The sequence below is a fragment of the Patella vulgata genome, chromosome 1 (assembly GCF_932274485.2).
Source record: "Patella vulgata chromosome 1, xgPatVulg1.2, whole genome shotgun sequence".
NCBI classification, from domain to species: Eukaryota; Metazoa; Mollusca; class Gastropoda; family Patellidae; genus Patella; species Patella vulgata.
In genome coordinates this window covers 2,073,428-2,098,504 of record NC_065879.2, presented here as the reverse complement: position 1 = coordinate 2,098,504, position 25,077 = coordinate 2,073,428, and the positions used below count along the sequence as shown (strand labels likewise).

At 34.8% G+C, this 25,077-nt stretch overlaps 3 protein-coding genes and 1 long non-coding RNA gene across 4 annotated transcripts in view; 2 read left to right on the top strand and 2 right to left on the bottom strand.

The window, feature by feature from the left end:
* The window catches only part of LOC126826665 (alpha-(1,3)-fucosyltransferase C), a 65,270-nt gene that overhangs the window by 13,667 nt on the left and 26,526 nt on the right, over positions 1 to 25,077 (bottom strand). The window lies entirely within an intron of this gene.
* LOC130014115 (uncharacterized) lies at positions 2,349 to 5,566 on the top strand. Its single transcript, XR_008789097.1, has 4 exons — positions 2,349 to 2,505; positions 3,807 to 3,979; positions 4,725 to 5,005; positions 5,457 to 5,566. It is a non-coding gene; the product is annotated as an uncharacterized LOC130014115 (long non-coding RNA).
* On the top strand, positions 5,959 to 11,819 carry LOC126821311 (uncharacterized). The gene is made up of 11 exons (XM_050549712.2): positions 5,959 to 6,185; positions 6,599 to 6,727; positions 7,091 to 7,261; positions 7,750 to 7,886; positions 8,151 to 8,253; positions 8,571 to 8,654; positions 9,552 to 9,732; positions 10,273 to 10,341; positions 10,920 to 10,988; positions 11,560 to 11,620; positions 11,762 to 11,819. Exons 1-11 carry the CDS (start codon positions 6,015 to 6,017, stop codon positions 11,817 to 11,819), a joined length of 1,233 nt encoding a protein of 410 aa, XP_050405669.2. The 5' UTR covers positions 5,959 to 6,014.
* Positions 17,085 to 24,631, bottom strand: LOC130010376 (mucin-2-like). Its single transcript, XM_056103006.1, has 7 exons — positions 24,131 to 24,631; positions 23,411 to 23,568; positions 22,237 to 22,402; positions 21,540 to 21,596; positions 20,870 to 21,023; positions 19,793 to 20,457; positions 17,085 to 19,092 (listed from the first exon to the last, which is right to left on the bottom strand). The coding sequence occupies exons 4-7, from the start codon at positions 21,553 to 21,555 to the stop codon at positions 18,923 to 18,925; spliced, it is 1,005 nt and encodes a 334-aa protein (XP_055958981.1). The 5' UTR covers positions 21,556 to 21,596; positions 22,237 to 22,402; positions 23,411 to 23,568; positions 24,131 to 24,631; the 3' UTR covers positions 17,085 to 18,922.

Genomic DNA, 25,077 nt, shown 5'->3' with positions numbered 1-25,077 from the left:
ATCCTTTCTGGTGACATCGAAGTAAATCCCAGTCCATCTGATATATTATCTCTCGTGCATCTGAATGTAAGAAGAGAGATAGAGAGAAATGGGGTTTAACGTCCACTCGACACAAACTAGGTCATTTCGGGACTAACATATGGCTTAATTTTATTTACATAATTCGCTTGCGCGTAGGGGTCTTTAGCAGTGGGAGGAAATCGGAGGACCCACGAAGTTGGACAGGCGACCCTAATCCTTGTCACGTACAACCGGAGATTCGAAAGAACGTAAGAAGCCTTAGAAATAAAGTTGGCATCATTATAGTAGAACTCGCTAATATCGTTAGGATAGACATGGCTTGACGAAACGATAAATACTAATATGCTAACTTCCGTCATTTCACGACCCCATTAGAAAAAAAACAGACAGGAAAGACGGGGGGGGGGGTAGTATACATCCGAGGAAATGTATGTTTTAAACGAAGATTAGATCTAGAAATCGACAGTACAGCGTTCATATGGCTAGAAATCAATTCAAATAATAGCAAATACTTATAGGAACTTTTTACAGACCCCCTAACTCTACCACTGATGTTAATAATAAGATTACCGAATCAATTTCAAGATCAATATATACTCTTCAAAAAAAGTAGGGGATATTGAAACGCAAATACCTATGCAGGTTGCAATACGATAAATAGTCATGGACATTTGACATGCTTTGAGAGTATGTTCACAGATGAAGAACTTATTGCCCCAACAGAACCACTGAGCTGCACATGCGGCACGCAATAGCGCCATACACGTGGGAGGGGTTCATTGTAAAATTTGACACTTCAAGGAAGGGTTGATAAAATCTGCCACGTGCTGGTTTATTTATCCATGTTTTCTTTCCTATCGGTTCTTTCATAAGATTTACTGTTTAGCGTATCTCTGCTGAATGTCTGAGGATTGGTGGAGCAATTACTCATTATTAAGACAAAAATCAAAAACGTCCATTTTCACTTTTGACACTGTATCTCTTTGCGAGTGAAAAGAGGCCGTCAGATAAGCCGGCCACATGAACTGTTCATGTTCATGTGTAGGGAATTGGCCTGTTATTAAAATACACTGGTTACCCCTAATAAAAACAGCAGTTCATTTCCGCAGTTTTGTATTGTTTCTGAATATCCCCTACTTTTTTTGAAGAGTATATGATGATATAAATAAATGTTTTATCTTAGGTGATTTTAATATCGATATGAATGTTAAACACAGTACTTTTATACATAACGCCATTAATCTTTTTGACTTAAATCGCACCCTGCACGTTTCAAGTCAGTAGCTTGAAGCGTATATATGGTATTAGTGTCAGTGGCTTGTGGCACGAAGTAACAGTATATTGTCGCATACATAATATATTATGTCAACGCTTGGGCGACATAATATATTGTGTTGACGCTCCAAGCGTGTTAGCATATTAGACCTGTAGACTCAGTGGAATGTACGCGTCATCAGAGCGGATCCAGGGGTTGGACCATGGGGACCGGTCCACCCCCTTAACAATAGAAAGTGTCCCTGTAAATAAAAGAGGGCATCCTTATCAGAAAAAGGGCACCTGTGATGTCAGAATTTCAAAAAAGGGCACTTTTCTTTCGGATTTTCTTCATGAAAAAGGGCACCCTTAGTCGGAATTTTCATAAAAAAAGGGCACTTGTGATATTGGAATTTTCAGAAAAGGGGCACCTTTCTGTCAGCATTTTTAGAAAAAATGACGCAATACATAAACAAAAAGCACATTACATCAAAAATTTTAGAAAAAAGGTCATCCAAACAGGCAACTGGGTATTTTTTAGAGGAACAATGTCAGAATTTTCAGGAAAAAAAGCCACATAGGGCCCTATATATTGTTCTTCTTCTTGCATCAATTTTCCAAATCTTCTGTGGGTCGGAGCTTCGCAACATCGGTGCTCTCGAAGCCGACATTTACCAGTTATAATCACGTAAATTCAACGGTGCACTTTTTATTTTATAGAGTGCCCTTTTTTCGTTGGTCCTACCCAGTAGCGGATTATCATTGAGGCTGATGAGGCTGCAGCCTCAGACCCAAAGATTTTGTAAAAAATAAAAAATTTGGACTTGTCTGATTAAAAACGCATAGACAATGAATGTTAGGGGGCGGGGTTTAGGCCCAACGGGAATCAACATAGGCCCTGACCCGAAATTAATTAGACCCACGCCATTTTAAATAGGCCCAATAGGCCCTCCAGCAACTGCCGCCTCAGGCCTTGGTGGAGCTTAATCCGCTACTGGTCCTACCCCTTGATGAAATCCTTGATCCGCCCTTGCGTCACGTGATGCGCTGGTTTCTATCAGCAGGAACTTTCTCGACGTGAATCGCCATTGGCATTCCATTATTATTGTTAAACGTATATATAATATAGTGTTCTGATCGCTACTGCCTGGTGGAAGCCTATAGTCACCTCTTATCTTTTAACACAGTCATAAATTGTCAGTTAGGCCTAGCCTCAAATCATTTTGTAAGGTAAAATATCCCAGCCTGCAGATTGGAATTTTATCAGATGTCGGTCACCTTGTTCCAAAATGGCTACCCTTGTCCTTGTCCTTGAAATTTGGATCCGATATAAATATTGAAATTAATGGTTAAGAAGATGACGTAGTCTCTTGGTATTTGATGGGTTTCAGTTTGACTTACATGATCTGGTATTGTAGCAGCTAAAGAGTTTATTATATAGAAGCCTAAATGATAAAAAAATGGCATTATTATTAATTTAATACCGTAGCATTTTTGGGCTGATGGTATTATAGGCCTAGTAGTAATACTACTACAGTATCAGCAGGGGTGTCGTTAACGGTGGTGTCACTTTCCCTAATCCGAAAAGTTGGTACTGGTAAAAATCCTGAAAACAAAATCGCCAGCATGAATACACTGATCACTGACGGACTACATCAGTCAAATACCCCCAGGTCAAATATACCGCCCCCCCCCCCCATTCACATACCCCCAGGGTCATATACCTTCCGGTCATATGCTCTCCCAGTCATATACTCCTTGGTCAAATACCCCTGGTCAAATACCCCCAGGTCAAATACCTCCAGGTCAAATATACCCCCCCCCCCCCGTTCATAAAATACCTCCAGGTCAAATAAACACCCCCCCCCCCCTCGACTATTTACTCCCCGATCAAATACCCTGTCGACCAAGTCGTCCCGAAAATCCTGAAGTATTGGGGTAAGAGCACATGGTAGTGTATATGTGTTTTTGCGGATAAATACGCAACAACAAGGCAACCAATCAGTGTCTAGTATACCTAGCTGTTGTACTTGCACTATATAGTCCCCATTTATTCATTTGTGGGGGGGGGGGGGAGGCAGTAAATCAAAGTTTGTCGACACCTCTAATAAATTGAAGACTGGTTGACAGAAACAAACTGAATATTAGAGGCATCCCACAATGTATTGAGATATATTATCCAAATACTTATGTAAATTGGTTGAGTTTTTTGCTTTTTTTTATTATAAGCACATGCACAGTCAAGTGTTATGTAAATCTTCTCTTAACCCAAATTAAACAACTGAATGATTAAATGTTATTTTTTCAATTACTAGTAATTTTTAATCTAATGAAAGGTTACTAACCAGCAGTCTGGGAATAGTAGAATTCTTTTATGTTAAGTTGGCACATCTTTCGAAAGCGCATTATGCATTTGAAATTTATTTGTTATTTGCTCAAGACTTGAAAAGGGCTGTTGATTGAAAGACACGGAATATGGTTATAAACCAATACTGAAAGCAGACCAATATTTAGTCATTCATTTTATATAGGATGCCAATAACTAAAAGGAAAATACAGAGAAAAATTAAGATCTTTTCACCTAATGGAAACAGAACTGTGACAATACATTATAGAAGACCAGGAAGTGATCTACAACAAAATAGAGTATCTGCAAATATTCCAACCACATCTACAGACAACTTGCCTATTAATATTCCCAATGGTAATGTACTAGTACTAAATGTTTTAATATCTATCATATTTATTTCAGAAACACTTTAAATATAAACCAAAAGCAGTGGCTTTACTAGTATTTTTTTACCATAATGAAAATCATCTTTGATTTCCAATTTAGCTAGTGGATTTCCAAACTTATATCAGATTTAAGCATGTTTGTTTAGTAGGCCTATTTATGTGCATACATAGATCAAACAATGACAAAGAATTAAGATCATTCACGGACATCTGTCGGTTTCGCAGACCCTAGGAACTGCCAAGGACACCTAGTCATTCGGATGGAACGCAAAAATAAAACTATGTCCCGTATACATCAGTGCGCACATTCTACTGGCAAAATTTCCCTTCTTGCACCCTGTCTGGCATATGCCTGTCTTCATTAGCCAATACAAAAAGTGCATTAAAGTAGGATGTAGAACCCCATTGTCGAACCCCCATCATAATAGAATATCATTATAGCATAATCGACATAATTGATAAATTATCACCCCTTCAGAGTCGGACTTGAAGTAGTGGAAGTGTTTTAGGGGATGTGCCATCAACAACGGTCTAGAGGCGCTAATATGAAGTATTTATAAAATGTATCTTTTAAAGTGCTCAAAAGCGCTTCAGGGGCTGCATGTGCCTTGGCACATAGGCCAGTCCGACCCTGAGCCCCTTGTATTCCCAACTCTCCAATATATCATTGTATTTTTTTCAATCTTTTATATTACATGTATTGATAATTGCAGAGTTTAACACAGAGGAAACACCATCCACCTCTACATCCTCAAGTAACAATTATCAAAAGAAAAAACAGCAGACTTTTGATAATTGGTCAAAGATTAAAGATCCTTTAATCGACATTCATATTGAGGAGTTAAGTCCTCCAACATTCGAATGTCAGTTCTGTTTGCGTCATGATGAGAACATCATCTTTTGCTTTGATTGTGGACCCTTGGCATTCTATTGTTCAGATTGTTGCATCAAGGTCCACAAGACAGTTTGTTTGCATTCTCCACAACAATGGCAGGTAAAACTACTATTATAAAATATTTTTTAAACATTATTTTTATCAGTTATTATTATTTAGTTCAATCTCAGTGGTAAAAATGTTTTATAGTTCTACAATTAATAAGACTGTGTATGATTTTAAATTTACAAACATCAGATTATATTTAAACAGTGTAAACAAATTTAAATATAGAATGACGACATTCCAACTGTCTGTGATGATTTTAATATCATATTTTGGACAATAAGTGGTTTTAAGTGCTCAAAATGGCCCTGATTGCCACCGAAGATCATCTACGACCCTGAACCTAAGTGGCCTCCAGACCCCCGACCTAAACAATTTGCGCCTTGAGCCAAACTCAAACCCTAGATCAACCCCTCTCATTTGTTTCAAATTGCATTATTTATATTTAAAATAAGGATGTCAGTTCTGCTCGGGCCATTTTGATCATTTTCTGTGTATCTTTCAGGGTGAAATATATGTCCCGTTCAATTTACCAGCTTGTATATACAAACGATTGGATAAACATGAATGTGAATCACAGTATATCTCACCTATATATGTTGTAGATGTGAAGGGTATTTTTCATTTTGAATTATCACAGTTTGTTATTTTAATTAGTTCAATAACATGTTTTACAAGTTAGCAGCATAGAACAAGTGGAAAACGGTTCCCTTTAAAATCAACTCGTTTAAATGAGAATTTAAATAGAATTTCTCAGCTCTCTGTATAACAACAGATAGTATTCAAACATTTCCTGTCTTTCAGTGTACATTAAGATCACAGACTTGATAACCAGGACAAAATGAAATCTGTCTGAGTTCCGTTTTGCAGAAATATGCATGATTTAGTAAGTGAGCTGAAGCTAGTGGGCAAGAATAGGATATATGAATTCAATGTGAACTAGAATCTAATGTCTTTTCTAATCATAAATATAAAGTGGAATAATATTCAAATTGTTTATTCAGGATCACAGCATCAATGTTCAATAACCTTATGTCATTGTGAAGAACCACCCATTACTTTAATGAGGTATCGTTTGTGGGCTGCTTCTCCACAAAAGCCCAGAATCGCTTTTGACATAAGATTTATGGAGCTGCTACGAGTTCTGCAGTTAGAAGCCCATCTACCCGCAAAGGGCTTTTGTGATGCATTGGATCATCTGGACAATGATTTTATTCATAACTCAGAACATTTTGTAAGTATAGGTTAAATTCTTATAAAGATTATTATCAGCTTATATAGTTTATATGAGTTGGCTCAGTGAGTATGGTGCTCGCTAGCTTGGTTATTGGTTTGATCATCCAGATTTTCCTTTCCAGCTTTCCCTTGTCAGTGGCTAAGACCCGAGGGATTGACAAGCACCTAACCGTTTCGATGGGACGAAAAAGTGAGGTCTCATGTGCATCAGGACGCCTGTTAAAGAACCCAGACATTTGGAAATTGAAGAAGATTAGGTGAATAATCGCTGACTGTCCTGGCAAACATTTTCTCATTGCACCCTGCATGGCATATACCCATCTTCATTAGCCAATACAAAAAAGGGCGCAAAAGTAGGACGTTAAACCCCATTTCATTTATATAGTTTATACATTTACATTTGCATTCCAGCCAAAAGATATCTACAGAGCTGTTATTGGTGATTGCCTAAGGGAATACCTTTATCATAGTTCTTTGCTTAAAACCAGATATACTTATCTTGAATCAACTATTGGTCGTGAATGTCCAATTTGCAGGCGGGTAAGTCACTGTCATTTGTGTGTGTGGAGGGGAGGGGTTTGTGTTTCCATGTACATATCAAGATTACTAATGTATTGAGAGTCTGTGACACTAAATTGTGTACTGATGACTGTTTTAACACATATAACAAAAGATTACAATTAGTGTCCAGTTACCACGCCAAATGTACAAAACATTCTGCATCTTTTAGTCAGTTCAATGTAAATATTATTTATAACAATCTCCTAGGCGTGAAAAAATACTTTAATATATTAATATGATCTTGAATCATTGTTAAAACCATCTTGTGGTGGCATACTATGGTTAACCTAAGAATGAAGTAATGCGACTGTACAATTGTGTCTACATTTTCACTTTGTCTAGGAACCTTCATTGATATCTTTCGATGCAAATTTTGGACTGGTCCATAAGGAATCATCAGGAGATGGTCATGGTAAGACCGCGGCAAGACATAATGACTTCCTCTTTGTGGATCCTTCCAAGTTTAAGAACTTCATCGAGGATTACAATGTGGATAAAGGTTCCTATGTTAATGTAAGTAACATTTTTTCAGAACAGTTATTATGTAAAGCACAGGAAAACTTGAGCACAGGAAACCAACATTTCAAAAAATCTGAAAAAAAAAATATACATTTATGCTAGTCAGCTTTGCATTTTACATTATTACAGTTAGTAAAGGGTTAGTTATAAAACCCGGAACGAAACGAAATGGTCGAAATCATCGAAATGGGCAATATGTATCTTTTTAGCAGTCCTCTAGTATATACTTGGCTGCCGACATGTGTCAAACACGAAGGGGTTCCCTGTGGCAAACATATTCGTGTCTTGGTTATATTTAAAAAAGATTGCGAACGGCATGAGCCGTGAGCGGAGGATCGGTGTGACATGGCCAACCGTTAGTAAAGTCATTGAGGTTAATTTTGCGAAGAAATGGTATTTTTAAACATTTGACTGCAAAAGAATATCCAAGATGTATAGAGATCATTTATTGTTTTTATTCAATCTTTTATTTTTTTATTCAGGATTGCTCCAATTTCCAAGCTGGAAGCCTCGTAAGATCCAAGTCAAAAAACGCCAAATTGGATGTGAAGGGGCTATTTGGCTCCATATGTAAACACGATATACCTTATTTATTCATTGATATGGAGTATGGTGAAAGGTAAGTTATGAAAGTACAATTTACTAACACAGTGGCCATATCTGGCTTTTTAATGACACTCGTAAGATTTTTATAGATTGATTGAACTGCTCAAATTTCCACCCATTTGTTTTTCATCGTTTTGTTTGCATTTAATGTTTCTTTCTTAGTTAGTTACGATAAACTATCTAACAATCTCTGTTGCTTTGGAAGTATTAAGGCTTGTGTCTTTTGGAATGTAATTTTGATATATAATTACACTCGAAGATATTATTATTATTGCAGACTTGGGTATGCTGTTTTTATAATGGATAAACTCTTGGAAGAAAATGAAAGCAAAACAGTTCTCATGTATGACATTGCTTGCATGTTACATAAACATCTCATGGTGAGTACCCAGGACATGTAGATTATAGTTATAAAAGCTAATTTGGGGTATGATTATGTTGGCCCTTGGACAAATGGAGGGTGGGGACTATACACAATACTCCAATACATTTAGTAAAAGAGAAGAGGATAACTTTCAATGATGCTGCATGGTATAGTTTCTCTTTACAGAGATAGAAGATGTGGGCTAATCGCTAAGTTTCTATCTTAAAAAAGTAGGTTAAGGAACTTTCCTGCAAAAGTGGGTTGAGGGGCATGTTCCCCTGTCTTCAACATTGCTTGAATATCTTTTTACATATAAATGAATATTTGTTGCAGAAAAATAAAAGAAATGACCTCCTCGATAAATTTTCATTCGCTGTTCCTGTGTTCCACAGTTTTGCACATAACATGCAATGCCAAGTAAGTTACAACTACAGTCAAACCTCATTGTGTCGATCTCTGTTAATTCGAAAACCTGGTATGAATCGAACACAGTTGAGAGTCCCATCACGATCCTTCTTTATTTCAACTAAAAATCTACTTTTGTCTCGAAATTCTTAATTCGAGTACCGGTCCTGTCTCGATGTCATTGTTCACCCCCAAGATAATAGAATTTACATTTTATGTGTCGCTGTCCTCACCTCGCAGTTAGATCTAAGACTGTAATAATTATTGAAGCAATACACTCCTGTTAGAAATACGGTACTCCTACTCCAATTAATCAATTATAATCCCAAAACAATACGAAACCAACAAGGCGTGAATAATACAACGAGAATAAACATGGTGGCTAGAGCATGTAATCAGATGGGGAAGTTCACAGGGTAACATTGAACTCTATTGTGTTATCTAGCCAATTGTGATCGTACCAAGATGGGGGTCGATTTGATGTACGGGATAATTTGAGGTTTATATCTCGTCCTGCAAACTTCGACACAATGAGGTTTGACTATATATACAGATAGCATTTGTTGGTTTTATTGGGTGTTTATGTATGGTTTATTAAAAGACACCCGCCACCATTTTCAAGGTCTTCTTTTGATTAATTCTGATGAACTTTCAGAAATTGGAATTGTTTAGCTTAGTTAGTTGGTATCAGGGCACACAGCTTACCATCAAAATTTGGGCCTGCTTATTCAAGTGAATCCTTAGTTATCCTCAAATATAAGTTCGAATATCAAGTCACTATTTACCAAGTATTTGCCATGTTTAGTCTTAATGATCAAATCTTATTCTTCGTATCCTTACTATATGAACATAATATAACTATATGAACTAAATGTGTTTTTAATTCTACTTAGTTTGGTATTTTTTTAGTTAAAATATGGACAGAAATTTATGGATGATTGTGGGCTCACTGATGGTGAAGGCATAGAACGCCTCTGGAGTTACCTACGCAGGTTCAAGTCAATAACAAAAGAGATGTCATACGACAACCGTGTTGACTTGTTAACAGAGGCGTTAATCCATAATTCCGAAAAAATTATTTCAAACATGGGTAGGTGTTAAAGAGAATAGTATAATAGTATAAAATCTAAATATATAATTCATTTTTTCCGTCATATAGACAAATTGTGTAATATGTTCAATATCTTCAAACATAGATGAAAATGCTGGAATAAATCATAATTTCCAATCATTTGGAATAGACAGAAAAAATGACGAATTTCATAGTTTTATTCTATGCTAGTATAAATATTAGCAATGATAATCGAAATAGAGAACAAATATTTGTCAACAAGAAACCAATGTATAACATGATTACCCATAAATTACTGCTTTTTTGACATAATAATTAATGATCAGTACATATTTCAATAAATGAAATTAATCTCCTCGTGAAGTCTTTGAATTGAGCACCTCGATTTTACTACACTACACCTAAATTAGTCAACTGATCGTCGGCTCTGGAATTTCTGGTATCTCTGAGAGGAAAACAGTGTAAAGAAGCTCTGAATCTGGAGATTATTGAGACGCTAAAATGTAACATTACTTCATTGTAGTTCTTATAGTTATTGTAATTATTTGTATATTTCAGGTCCAAGATTGCATTCCAAATTATGTAAAGCAGAAAAGATTATTAAAGATTCTCCTTTTAAAAATCAAGGTAATGATTTACCCTCTTATACGCATACATTTGAGAAATATTGTAGAATATTCCAATTTAAATACATTCATACATAACCGTAACCTTTGCTGATCTGAAAATGTTTGAAACTCATGGTTTTTTATTGAATTAATAAGGGTTGTTATTGTTAATGCCAATTAACCTACATGTATGATCTAAATTCTGTTACAACACCCCCTTACTGCAAGAGCTCACTTGTAAGAGGCATCCGTAGTACAAAACTTACTACTCCGATGTATGTAATATGCTGTTTATTACAGTCTTTGGATTATTGCCATTCTGACGATAGGCCTTAGAACAAATATGTGTTGATAATGACTCAACTTTGGACTAACGAATGTTCGGACTTAAGATTTTTCGAAAAAGCGCACCTCCGAACAAAAGAACCTTTAGCTTAGTAATCAAAAGAGCCGTTAGATTTTAGGATGAAGTGGCTCTCGAAATGTTGATTGGTGAACTATAGGGCATAAGGCACATAGAATTATCGATCTGACCCTGTTCATTCCTATAACAACTTTGAGAGCTCAATGAAAACAACATAATTTTAACCTTTTTAGAAGAACTATCTCAAGCTGGAACATGGTTGCAGAATTGGAAAAAAGATACAGAATCGAAAAATACTAAAGGTGAGTTTCACTGAATTCATATTCAATGTTATTGTTTTTCTGGATTCCTTGTAATTGGCAAATTTATGTTGTTGCATAAACTAAGTCAATGCATAAATATTGACTTGAGAAGCAGACTTCAGGTATGAAGAAGTGCATTATCAGCAAAGTCATAAGTTGAAATAGTCATATTGGAACTATAATTCAACATTGAAAATATGGGAGAAATATCCTAGGAATGTTTAATGTCTAGATTGCAAAACGTCACGATTTCGGGTCACCAAAGGTCAAGATACCCAAAGTTCGAAACAAATGTCCAAAGGACACATAAGGTAATTTTAGGAGTCAATAAAGAAGGCTTGAGGGGGCTATTATTTTATTTTTCCCTAGGAAACATTCTTGGAATCGCCGATCATGGAACCTGATTATGCCTACTCAGTAGGTCTAGTTGTTGTTATTATTATAAATATATACAATAGTAGGAACACTTGTACTAAAAGCCTTAAGTTCAATTTCATGTTATTTTTATTTTTTTTTTGCATACTAGTATAGTTTAATTTGTGGTTCAGTTCAACAAATTACTTTGTTTTAGGAAACGAATTAAATTCTACAGAAAAGTTTGTTGAATGTGTTCACAAAATAAAGACTATAAGGTAAAAACTGTTTTTAAAATGTTTTTATTTTTTAATGAAATTATTTTCTGTTTCATTCGTAGCAATGTACAATTCTGTCTATGTTAGCTGAAGTTATTGGACTTTAGATTACAGCATAATTCTTTTTTCTTGTGTTTTCAGCACAAGTGTTGGAGTAATGCATTATGATGCCAACAAAGAAGCTTTAATAACAAGGTAGGCACAGTTTTGTTTTTGTTTTTTTCTTATATTCTTTGTCTCCATTGTAATCTAACAATTTAACTACAAAAGCTGTGTTCTCGTGGTACTAACGTGTTATTTATAGCAGCCAATCATGTGCCATCTTCCCACCAAACTGAAGCAATTTTGTAAGCAGGGTTTGACAACTGTATCAAAATATATTTTGCTCTACGTTTGATTTCACTATCCCACAATCGTCATTGTTAGCTGGAAAGTGACCTACATTCCTCACTCAACTGTTCTTGCATAATTTTTGTTTTGAAAGTTTTAAAAAGCTCAGGAATTCCCTGAAAATGATAAAGTCTTCGAAAATCTCATTTTTTCAAGATTGTGATTTTCTGGGGAAAAGAGCTCATCAACAATAAAATCCAATAAAAAAAAGGGAGACCTGGGGATCCTTTGGATTTCTTGACGCTTTTAGTTAATTTTCCAATAAAATAAGTACTTCAGGACCTTATTTCTATCACTATATTTAATTACTCTAAATAGGCAAATGTTTAATATTATTAATTTTTATTTCAGTTTGAGAACTGAAATGTCAAAGTTGAAAAATGTTGATAAGCACATCAAAGAGCAAGGAGAGGATCTGAGTTTTGAAACTGAAGCTATTAAGCAAAAATTACTAAATGCCCAAAATAAAAGACAATGTGAAATATTACTCAAGCTTAGGAATTTAGCTATTGAAAGAGAATATATTGGCAGCATGATGAAAAAATATGCAGGTAAATGTATTTGTGAACCTCAGTATTTTGATGCATAGGACACTCTTATAAAATGTTAATTGAAATCCTGACGCATAATAAATATATCAGAAATTTACTGTTAATATAGCCAAAAATCAATTCCACAGTCAAAGGACAAGACAAATTTGGTAAATCTGTGTGTGTGTGACTTTCAAATAAGGCGAAGTAGGATCAGGTATATCAGAAGAGGTTAAGCATCCCCTGCCTTGCACACGACACCACACACTAACTTCAGGGCTTTAGATTACATTCTAGTTTCGACGTTAAACGTCATGTTCAAAATTTTATTTTTTTTAAATTCTAAATTGTTCTCAAATTTTGAAGAAAACAGTGGGAATTGGAAGCTTTGCCCCGAAATGAAGCAGACATTGTTATTTCTACACTATATTACCCAGTTTCATGAACCTATAGCCATTTTTATTGAGGGTAATGAGCATTTAGTTTTGATGCCTCACTTCGAATACAGGGTGTGCCCAAATTATGGTAATCTAAAGCCCTGAACTTACAGGATAGAATAGATCTGTTACAACAATTTGAACACCTCTACCAAGATGTCAATGAGATTTGTGATAACTATCAACAAGATCATGATGACGATCATACAACTTCCTAACTGTAGTTTTCAGTTTGTGAACAAAACATATCTCTGATTCAAAATTTGTATACAAAAGTTCTTCATAGTGTGATCATGCTCTTGAGTAGCGGGTAAGCTAGAAGGTGACTTTGTTACACTGAATGGAAAGTTCAGAAAGAAAAAGTCAAAATCATCACATTTGTCATATAGGCGTACACATAGGTCACAGGTATTCTCTACTTCAAGTTGCTAATCCAAATATGATAACTTACTGACTATTTATATGTTAATCAATTATCTACATTATTAACTATATATTTTTCAGATGGACAAACACTTGCGTTACGTATTGGTAAGCAATTTTCATCGAACACTTCAAAAATGAAAAATCTTTTAGACATTCTTAATAAGAACCACAATGTTGGTACAGACACAGATTTCAGCATGGTGTCTTCTCCAACTTCGGAAATATACAAGAAATTACATGAAAACCCATTGGATGAAAAGAAACAGCAAGCTGCTCTATCATATTCTTCGTTCAAACATGCTGAAGAGGAAAGTGAGCTGATTAAAGCTGAACTTCAGGCATTTTATACTTATCTCAATGAACAATTGAAGCAAATTGATCAAAGCTCTCAAGTTTCAAAAGATTTATCCAATATGTCAAGATATCACAAAGGGATGCTCCAATATTTGGTCCGGATTCGAATCAAAATAAACAAAATATTAAAAAAATCAAAGCCAAGTTTTGACTATCTTGGCATAACTGAAGGAATTTCTGAAAATGTAACTCCTGAAGAGGAAATAATCCAGGATATCCAGGAAGATTATTTCGAAGATGACATTTCTAGCGAGGATGAGGATGAAATAAATGTTGATGATGAAATATAATTGTGAATATAATGTGTAGTGTATATAGTGTACATTATATTGACTTTCTATATAGTGTATAGTGATATTTTATATAATGTAGAGTGTACAGTGATAGTGTATAGCGATATTTGACAGTGTACAGTGACAGTGTATATAGTGATATTTTATATATTGTACAGAAACTTTGTATATAGTAGACTTAATGGAAACTACAGAAACCTTTAATGCAGCCTTGTAATATAATTTTGAATATAATGTGTAGTGTATAGCGTACAGTATATTGACTCTCTATATAGTGTATTGTGATATTTTATATAATGTAGAGTGTACGGTGATACTGTATATAGTGATATTTTATATAGTGTACAGTCATAGTGCATAATGGTTTTTTATAGTGTATAGTGACAGTGTATATAGTGTATAGCGATATTTGACAGTGTATAGTGTACAGTGACAGTGTATACAGTACAAAAACTTTGTATATAGTGGACTTCTTAATGGAAACTGTACAAAAACCTTTAATGCAGCCTTGTATATATACAAGAAGGTCCCAAGCCCTTTCAAATGCAGAGGGAAGGGGTTTTTTCACTTATAAAATGAACTAAAAAGACAAGTTTTCCAACTAAAAACAGGATGAAACTGGTGATCTTCCATTTATGGAGGTGGTGAGTTCAATTCTCACATTTGTCTATATGTTGGAAACATGGAAAACAGGTAATTTCCCAATTCAGATCCCCTACATTTCATTTTGGTACATTTTGAACATTCCCTGACACTCTCCACCAAATCATGACATAAATCGTGGAAAAAGGAAGTGGATGAGGAAACAGAATCGGGGCAGGAGCCAGTTTCAACTGTGGTGGTAATAGGCACTGGGAGACGTGGAGGGGCATCCATGGATTTAATAATTCAATGCAATTACCGTTTATTAATTTGGTGGTCAGCGCAAGTTGGAGGGCGTCTTGAAAATGGGGTCACCCCCAATAATATGACCTTGGTAATGTAATGTGTAGTAATACATACATGTAATTAATAATTTATATCACAGCATCGTCACTTTATGATGAACATATTGTACTTAGTCACTTTACATAATGTAATGTATATTGATACTTGATGTATATTGATGACATGAAATAAAGAAAACTTAAATCTCCTGACTTGATGCCTTTGTCTCTGATTTTAGAAGGTTTGAGAGCTTAGACCTAAATGAAAATGAAATCATAAAGAAAGCTTATATAAAGTATGAAAATATGAAAAAGTAGTATTTATTGTCTTTCTTAAAACATTATTTCAATGCAACTTCATCAACTGTATATACCATGAGAGATAGTTATTATAAATGTTAAAAACATTTATTATATGGCTGGTAATTTCCTCGTTTCTGATTGGCTCAAACTGCCCTGAGAAGTTTCGATTAATCACGGTATTAACCTCCCAAGTTCTATAAATAGCACAAGCAAGATGTGATATGGCCAAAGAACTATGGGGAGAACCCAACTGTGACGTCATATATCCAAGAATTTTCCCATAATGAATTTAGAGGTTAATATCATGATAACGCGAAAACAGAACAGTCTCTAGCATATTAACAAATAGCAAAACAAATGACATGAAACTATGTTTGTAAATCACAGAAATAATATCATATAATAAAACAATTTAAACTTTGAATAAAATTTAAACTTTGAATAAAATTTAAAACTTGAATAAAATTTGAATTAAATTAAAAATTTGAATAAATTTAAAATTTGAATAAAATTTAAAATTTGAATAAAATTTAAAATTTGAATAAAATTTAAAATTTGAAGTAAATTTAAAATTTGAAGGAAATTTAAAATTTGAAGGAAATTTAAAATTTTAATAATTAATTCATAGAAATGCCTCTTTTTAATACCATATTATAAAACAATAATTTATAGAGGCATCCTCAAAGTAAGGTGATCGTCACCGGGGAGTCTGGATGGGGGCTGGACCAAGTTAGTCGGTCCTTTTCAGAGGCTGGTGACTGGTGAGGCTGCAACCTCCATTCGGCACGCCGATTTTTCTTTAAATTACACAAAGTACCATAAAATTGAGGGTGGGTGTCGTGGAGAGGGTATCTTAGCGGCTCAGACTGGCACATATTAGGCACTTCCCTGTAATTTCGCCCTTTCAGCTCATAATCCGCCTCTGATCCTTTTTGCGAACAGAAAAATGAAGAAAGAACTGGACTGGTATGTCCAATTCCGCATAAAAATTTCAAAGATAGGTAGTGGAGCACGAAGAGTCGGTAATATACGCACAAAAATATTGTTAGTGATGTACAGAAAATTTGGCACCCCTCCCCCTAATAGGAGCATCGTGACGGCATTGTCTTAAGTAATTTCAATATTTTATTATTTCCTTTTGAAATGTGTACTTTCTTTGCATAACACATTTGTAAGCATTTTCCATATCCTGAACAGTGGATCGTCTGTAAACTCAGGATTGATGTTAGGAATAACCAGTATTCCTAGTTAACAAACACGGAGGAACGAAGTAGTAGGGCACTACAGGCCTCTAAATAAGACAAGCTGGGGTGATCATTACCAATTAAATGATTCCCTGAATTTCTGTTCAGGTGATCAAAATTTGCGGAGTTATTTCAAGCTTAAAGTTTTCTTGCATGTGTGAATCAGAAAAAGATGACAACCTTAGGCCACTGTTGTTGCTCATGATCATATTTTCTGAAACAATCATGTTAAAATGCTCCTTCTGTTGAAGCCGCCGACAGACTTTACAATTGTGTTTCATTACTTTTTTTTCGATCACCTGGCCTCAGTGGGGTGATCGAAAAAATCGTTCTTCTGAAATCTCCTTCAGGTGATCGACAGGCGATCAATCAGTTTGATCGCCCCATATTTCGTGGCCTGCACTATAGACATGGATACATCCAATACTCAATAACAGCTTCAATATTTAGAGAATCATTGTTTGGGTATTGGATTACTCTTACAGCCAAAAAAGTCACACAATTGTATTATTGATAAAACATAAAAACATATATATATTTTTTTATACTTATTTTCTCAGCATTATATACAAAATTTACAAACAAATATATAGAATTCAAAGCACAGTCGCCTTAGAGGCGGTGTCAAAATATTCAGCATTTTACAAAACAGAGCTTGCTTCGTTTCACCCTGGACCCCCTTCTTGAAACGAAGCAATAAATTTGAATAAATGCTGATCGACTACATCAACTCATGTGACTGAAAATCAGCATTTGTTCCAAACGAAGCAGGCATGATCGCATTGACCCCCTCTGAACGAAGCAAGATTTGTTTCATAAAATGTTGAATATTTCGACACGGCCCCTTATCTAGAATTCACTAACTTTTGAACGTCCATGATTTAAGGTGTTTTTATACAACCTTACAAATGAATCCATTAGTCACTTATATTGTAACGTAAGAGTTATATTGACTTCTAAAGAGGTTGATATCAAAGTTAGTCAACCTGGGAAGTTTCGTAGATCACACAGGCTGAGTGGATTAACTCTGGTATAAACTGTTCATGTCTAAAATTGATATATTATATGAATGTAATTTGCAAACAAAGAAAATTTCAACTGCTTATAAAATAATATTGATTCTATCATTCAGGCTTTGCTAACAATAAATTGAACTTATTGATATAATAACATAAAAACATATATATATTTTGTTATACTTATTTTCTCAGCATTATATACAAAATTTACAAACAAATACATAAAACTAACCACACTAAAACTGGTATTTTATGTGAAACCTTACTTCTGTTAACTTTTGAAATGGACACAAATAATAATTTATACAATATAATGTATAATGTCTATCTATTTATGAACCTATAGCAGAAATTTCCATTCATCCAAAACATTAAGCAAATTATAGCAAAAAGTCAGATGCAGCAAAGATGTAAAGTTTTTACACATTATAAAACATGTCCCTATTATGTTGTCCATGACGTCTTTCGATGGGAAGGGTGAGTTATTATGACCTTGTGAAAACCTAATCCATGGAATACTTCTCTCTTATTTTAACTGAGTAACAAATCCAAAGCACAGTCGCCTTAGGGGCGGTGTCAAAATATTCAGCATTTTACAAAACAGAGCTTGCTTCGTTTCACCCTGGACCCCCTTCTTGAAACGAAGCAATAAATTTGAATAAATGCTGATCGACTACATCAACTCATGTGACTGAAAATCAGCATTTGTTCCAAACGAAGCAGTCATGATCGCATTGACCCCCTCTGAACGAAGCAAGATTTGTTTCATAAAATGTTGAATATTTCAACACAGCCACATATCCAGAATTCACTCACTTTTGCACGTCCATGATATAAGGTGTTTTTATACAACCTAACAAATGAATCCATTAGTCACTTATATTGTAACGTAAGAGTTATATTGACTTCTAAAGAGGTTGATATCAAAGTTAGTCAACCTGGGAAGTTTCGTAGATCACACAGGCTGAGTGGATTAACTCTGGTATAAACTGTTCATGTCTAAAATTGATATATTATATGAATGTAATTTTCAAACATAAAGAAAATTTAAACTGCTTATAAAACAATATTGATTCCATAATTCAGACTTTGCTAACAATAAGTTGAACTTATTAATAAAACATAAAAACATATATATATATTTTTTTATACTGATTTTCTCAGCATTTTATACAAAATTTACAAACAAATATATAGAATTAACCACAAAACTGGTATTTCATGTGAAACCTTACTTGTGTTAACTTTTGAAATGGATACAAATAATAATTTATACAATATAATGTATAATGTCGTAGATCACACAGGCTGAGTGGATTAACTCTGGTGTAAACTGTTCATATGTCTAAAATTGATATATTGTTCTGCATATTTAGTCACTTATTTACTTGTTTTGTTTTTTTTAATTTTCAATGATTTTTTTAAGGTTTCATTCAAATGTTCCTCATCTTCCCAAGAATCGGCAGAAGATGGATAACCCTTCCAGTGTAGGAGGTACTGAACCTTTCGATTTTTTTTTCTTTTTTTAACTATACACTCTACTTCATATTCTGAAAATAGAATCAAATGTTTAGTACAAGTCTGCAGCTAATAATACAGTTACTGTTAATGATATTGCTATTGCCACTTTCGTTATGCCAAAAACAGTGCATTGTTTAAGTCACATAACAGGAAATGAAATGGGTTTAACGTCCTACTTTTATGCACTTTTTGTTTCGGCTAGTGAAGAAGCTAGTGAAATGAGGGAAATGTTGCAACTGTCTGGGTTCTTTAGCATGCGCCCTGATGCAGCACCGATGACATGACTAGGTGATATGCGCCACTGACAAAGGGAAGCCAGATTGGGAAACCCGCTGATCTTTCCCTGTCTGGGGATCAAACCCACAACCTCCTGGATAGCGAGCAAGCACCATACTCACCGGTTTGAATTGGGGTTTCTTCAAAATATACATTTTAAAAATGGGTATACAATGATTTACATCAATCAGTAGGAGTAATTCACTATTCTTATTAAACATAATTTTTTTATGCATCACACCTATACAAAAGGTCTCTGAATATAAACTCAAAAGAACATATTAGATATCTATTTTTTCATTATTGCACTAATGTGCCTGTCATCATGCTGATGTTTGTCTGCTAAAAAGCTGAAGTGGATCATAATAACTGGACTTGAAATAAACTACACTTTAGTTTACTCATTTGGATTGAATGAAGTCCAAAAGAGTAATTAATAATAAATGAACTTGCCTATATTACTCTGATCTGCAGTAAGCATCTGTGTGGTTATGTGTGGTGCTGTTGTTAATGGATGTGTTGTTATGTGTGGTGCTATTGTTAATGGATGTGTTGTTATGGGTCGTGCTATTGTTAATGGATGTGTTGTTATGTGTGGTGCTGTTGTTAATGGATGTGTTTTTATGTGTGGTGCTGTTGTTAATGGATGTGTTGTTATGTGTGGTTCTATTGTTAATGGATGTGTTGTTATGTGTGGTGCTGTTGTTAATGGATGTGTTGTTATGTGTGGTGCTGTTGTTAATGGATGTTTTGTTATGTGTGGTGCTGTTGTTAATGGATGTGTTGTTATGTGTGGTGCTGTTGTTAATGGATGTGTTGTTATGTGTGGTGCTGTTGTTAATGGATGTGTTGTTATGTGTGGTGCTGTTGTTAATGGATGTGTTGTTATGTGTGGTGCTGTTGTTAATGGATGTGTTGTTATGTGTGGTGCTGTTGTTAATGGATGTGTTGTTATGTGTGGTGCTGTTGTTAATGGATGTGTTGTTATGTGTGGTGCTGTTGTTAATGGATGTGTTGTTAGGTATGGTGCTGTTGTTAGGTTTGGTGCTGTTGTTATGTGTGGTGCTGTTGTTAGGGGTGGTGCTGTTGTTCGTGATGGTTCAGTTTCCTTCACAGATCTGTATACAAAAAATAGGTTATTCGGTTAGATTAATAATGAATAAATTAATAAATTTAAGATGGTTGCTTGAATCCGTCAGTGAATTTAGCACCTGCTTATTTTTTAAGGAAAAAAATCCAACTTATTCTTCTTTACTTCATTTGATCTCCAATTGACTGCACTAAAACCATCTATTGCTATCTATACGGTTTTTTGTGCCATCCGAACGACTAAGGTGGTATTCTTTGCCAGCCCCTCGGTTCTGCGCCACCGACAAGGAGAAGCCAGATTGGAACATCCGGATGATCTTTCCTTGACCGAGGATCAAACTCACGACCTCCTGGTTAGCGAGCAAGCCACCGCGGCTCCTGGATAGATGATATGGGATCTAAAAACACGAAGATAGCTTCTCTTTAAATTCAAAGACTTACATTTCTTGAACAGATAAAATTAAATTTAATTTCTTCCTGCCATATCTAGATGGTACTTGAATCGGCTTTACTTCCTGTGGGAAACCATCTACAACTATTTCTCCCCGTTTGACTCTCTCATATGGAAATCTTTGATAAGATGTTGTAGCTTTTCCTGAATGATAAAAATTAAAACTTATATCATACCCTGTGATCTGTACTGTTTGAGAAAATAATTGCCAAACTCGGTTTCGTCGCTATCCTAGAAATAACGTTATTAGTATGGTCAATGAGCGAGTAGTTATGTTGCTGGCTGTCAATGTAACAATATCATCTGTCGACCATCACTCCCCTAGTGTGTGATGGCGTGTGTTGGGGTGGGATGGGGAACTCCCACAATAAATTCACATGCATCAAATATAGCCTTCAAAATAGATCCTATGCAACAAGGTCTATACAGGTGCGAAATGTGTGGGGTGACTTGACTCCGATTATCCGTATCATTAATGACGGAAAAAAACGAATAGTTGCGATTGGTCATTTGCAACATAATGTGTTTTTTTAGTGGAGCGGATCGATCGTGTTGTCATTTGACTTACTCTGAGGTTTAGTTCAGTCTTTTCTCACAGATCTCACTATATCTTGGAAATTGAAAACATTTGAATTGCAACAACTACTAAGAACAACTTACCATATAGAGCATTCATATGATCTTGTACCTGTTTTCTAAGCTGTTTTGTACATGATTCTGTAATAAATAGAACAATACGGAAGTCATTAATATAAATTATAGAAAATCTTCGTTACAAATTCACCTTGAGAACATTAAATAAAACGATTGGACCGCTCAATACATAGAATTTCAAAACGAGTGAAATACACAGAACTCTGGATATAAGTATTGATGAGGTCCAAATTCTAATTTGTTAACAAAGGGCAATATCGAGATTTGATGGACATAATGCCACATATAAGATTTGAACGACATTTAGAAGCAATAAGCACATTGTGTTTGTTATAATGTCACATACTAAATTTAATATGAATACATAAAAATAAAATCAATCATTTTCAATCATTATGCAAAACCCAAAGTATAACACTGTGCGAGTCTGGTGGTGGTTGGTATAGAAGAGCCTTGAAGTTACCACCTACGCTAACTAGGGGTGCTTTGATTGTTGTGAGGTGCACCCTCTTCATTAGCCCATAAGATATTTAAATGTTGGTTGTTAAGCCCCATTTTATTATTTTGTGCATAAAATTAGCAATATCTGAAAATATTGATGAGCAGTTTCGCATGTTTGTGCTATGAACTCTACTATGCTATATTTTCCTAACCTTAATTACATAAGATCCATTACTAGGCCTCTTGTCTAAAATAAGCTTACCTTCAGCATCCTTTCCCGGTTTTAAAAGTAGCGAGTTGACAAATTCATCCTCTCTATTTTCCAAATATTTCAGAAATTTGCTACTGTTAGAGCCAGCAAAAATGATGTTTCCTTCCCTTTCTCCAGCAGCAGCAATGTCAACATCACAATCGCTTAGTTTAATTAACTAAAATGACAAGATACAAGAAAGACATACAAAATATAGGTCAATCCGAAGTTGAAAAACAAGATATATTTTCTCTTCTGAATTTATATCCGAAGTTATATATATTTATGTTGAAAGTTTGTGTTGTATATTGAGGCAGGAACATACCAGAATTATGGTTTTTGGACATTTCTATGACCCCTAGGCCATACAAACTTAATGAGGTGTTTCTCGAGCACCTTTTTTTTATTGAAAGCGTGCAGACGGGTGGAATTTAATTTTTATTATTATTTTCTATTTTTGACAGCATGATAAAGTACAGTTTTAATGTGTGTGAGTTAGGTAGTTTAACATCCGCTGCCAACTTAATGATATCACATGATAATAACATATTACGTGTTATATATCACTTGAGATAACTGGAGTCAATTTCAAACTGTGTATTGTTTTTGAGCTTCCATCGTAACAAAAACCTCTATTTTGTCTCAACTAAGAACCTCATCTTCGATACATTCCAACTTTATATCTTAAATATCTACCAAATATGTTTGCACACTCATCAACTAGAGCTTCCATCATAATACTACCAAAACTTCACGTTTACTTTTTCTTACGGCTTCGAATGTTGGGCTTGGGCCTTGCCTTGCTCAATCCTCATCTTTGCCAATCGAATTTTGTTGAACATGCGTGTCAGTGTACTACCTTTGTCAACTCACTCGAATCATGAAGGCAATTTGCTTTATATTCAACAACACTTGTTGATTCCAACATACAAATTAATTTAATGTAAAAACATGTGGTAAACAAATGAGTACTCAATTATCCAGCGTAATCGCTGAAGTAGTCACTCAGTAAACTCCTCTTTGCCCGGGCATGACTTGTTGACCTCTATAACTCTATCGGTTCTAGCTTCATATAATTTGCCCAAGATGATCTCAACTATAGTTGGATGAGACAGAATTAGTAGTGTAATAAGATAGTAAGCCATTCACTGGTTTTATAAACATAACTGTTAACATCTATACTTACAATTCCCTGTAACTGTTTCAATAAAGCTGTTGATGTGTTTTTTTTTTAATTTGGGGATTGGTCTTTGAGAGGAACTGGAGAGTATCTATATTCTAATTTTTCCTGACTAGACAGTTCTGCCCAGTTCCTACTCCAAAGCTTGAAATCCTTTATTCCTTCTGAAAAAACAAACATTCCCAACCGTAACTTTAAAGTTCTACCACACAAATATTCATTTTGGGTATCTTCACAATAAAATACAGTATTATAATCATTTTGGCTTTATAACCAATTGTAGCATGCATATATGACATTTTCAGCATTCTGGTTGGTTAAACGAGGGCTGTTGAATGGACAATATCGTCCTAGAGAGTCCTTGAAGTTTAAAGATAAATCTGGAGTGAACTGTTAGCCAAAATAACTATCGAAGTAATTTGAGGGTATCCTAGTGTCAAACTTCAAGGGTATACCAGATTAATAATTTTATGTAAATTACCCATTCTCACCAAAGATTCAGTATCAGCTGAAGCTTTGATCTGGAACACCTTTAAAGTTCAGAATAATTAAGATGAGAACTTGCAAATGTTTAAAGGATGTCTGTGAAGGCCCAAATTTCAGGTTCTCGTAACTCAAGTTCTCACTGTAATCCATTTGCATTGTCTAGTAAGAATTTGATCATGCACCTACCGTAAGTCTGTACTCGGTGCTACTTCTTTTGAAACTTAAGTAAGGCTAACTTACTTTTGCTCTGGTCTCTACAAAAATTATTGTATTGAGTAGAGTCTTTTATGTAATGGTTTTTTTTATACACTCTACCGCTCTCTTTCCTTTTTTTATTTATAATCCAATTCTGAAATTGATTTGTTGAAACAAAATTAGTCTGAATTATTTGAAAGTACCCTTACATTTACATAAGATAGACTTGGAAGCATGTTGACATATGCCTACCACTTAACATTACAAAGAAATAATTACACCAGCAATTATAGAGCTTGTCAGTGAACAGAGGGCATTTACAATTTCCTTATACGACTACCCAGAATTAAGAACATGTCATCATACTTCACCCATCTAATCACATGTGACTTCTGAATCATATTTCTCTCCATAAAGCTCAACTGTAACAGCTAGGAAATTTTTGTTAAAATTCAGTTGCCTAGGGCACTACCAAGATATTGAAATTTGGTTGACAAATCTAGGCATCCCCCAGTAAACAGTAGGCTATTTATAGAACGCAAACAGAATAAATGGACTCATTGGCGGAGCCCCGAGAGCGGCACCTTTACAGGGACGGCAACTTCGAGCTGAAAATACGTAATTTATTAAAAACTTGGGCAGTTCTTTGTATATTATAAAATAATTATTAGGGTTTCACACTGCGTAGCTTGTGTGAAACACTATTGTTTTTGTTAAAATTATTAGGGTTTCACACTGCGTAGCTTGTGTGAAACACTATTGTTTTTGTTAAAATTATTATTAGGGTTTCACACTGCGTAGCTTGTGTGAAACACTATTGTTTTTGTTAAAATTATTATTCTTATTATTATTATTCTTCTTTTGTTTTGAGTAGATCTCAGCAACTGATTGTCGGATCGTTACGATTTCTTCGGTTTTATCGGAAAAGTGGGTGTGACTTAGAGGATAAAGCTATTTTGAACGTTCTGCGACAATGCGAAATGTCCGAAATC

Bases quoted from the DNA above. Each gene is read 5' to 3' on its own strand.
- LOC126821311 (XM_050549712.2), top strand. From the start codon at position 6,015: ATGAGGTATCGTTTGTGGGCTGCTTCTCCACAAAAGCCCAGAATCGCT. The intron at 7,887-8,150 runs GTAAGTTATGAA...TTATTATTGCAG, and splicing joins GATATGGAGTATGGTGAAAG to ACTTGGGTATGCTGTTTTTA. The intron at 10,342-10,919 runs GTAATGATTTAC...TAACCTTTTTAG, and splicing joins TTCTCCTTTTAAAAATCAAG to AAGAACTATCTCAAGCTGGA.
- LOC130010376 (XM_056103006.1), bottom strand. The intron at 20,458-20,869 runs GTAAGTCTTTGA...TTTTGTATACAG, and splicing joins ATTTTATCTGTTCAAGAAAT to ATCTGTGAAGGAAACTGAAC. The intron at 19,093-19,792 runs GCAAGTTCATTT...TTCTATTTTCAG, and splicing joins TGCAGATCAGAGTAATATAG to AATATGAAGTAGAGTGTATA.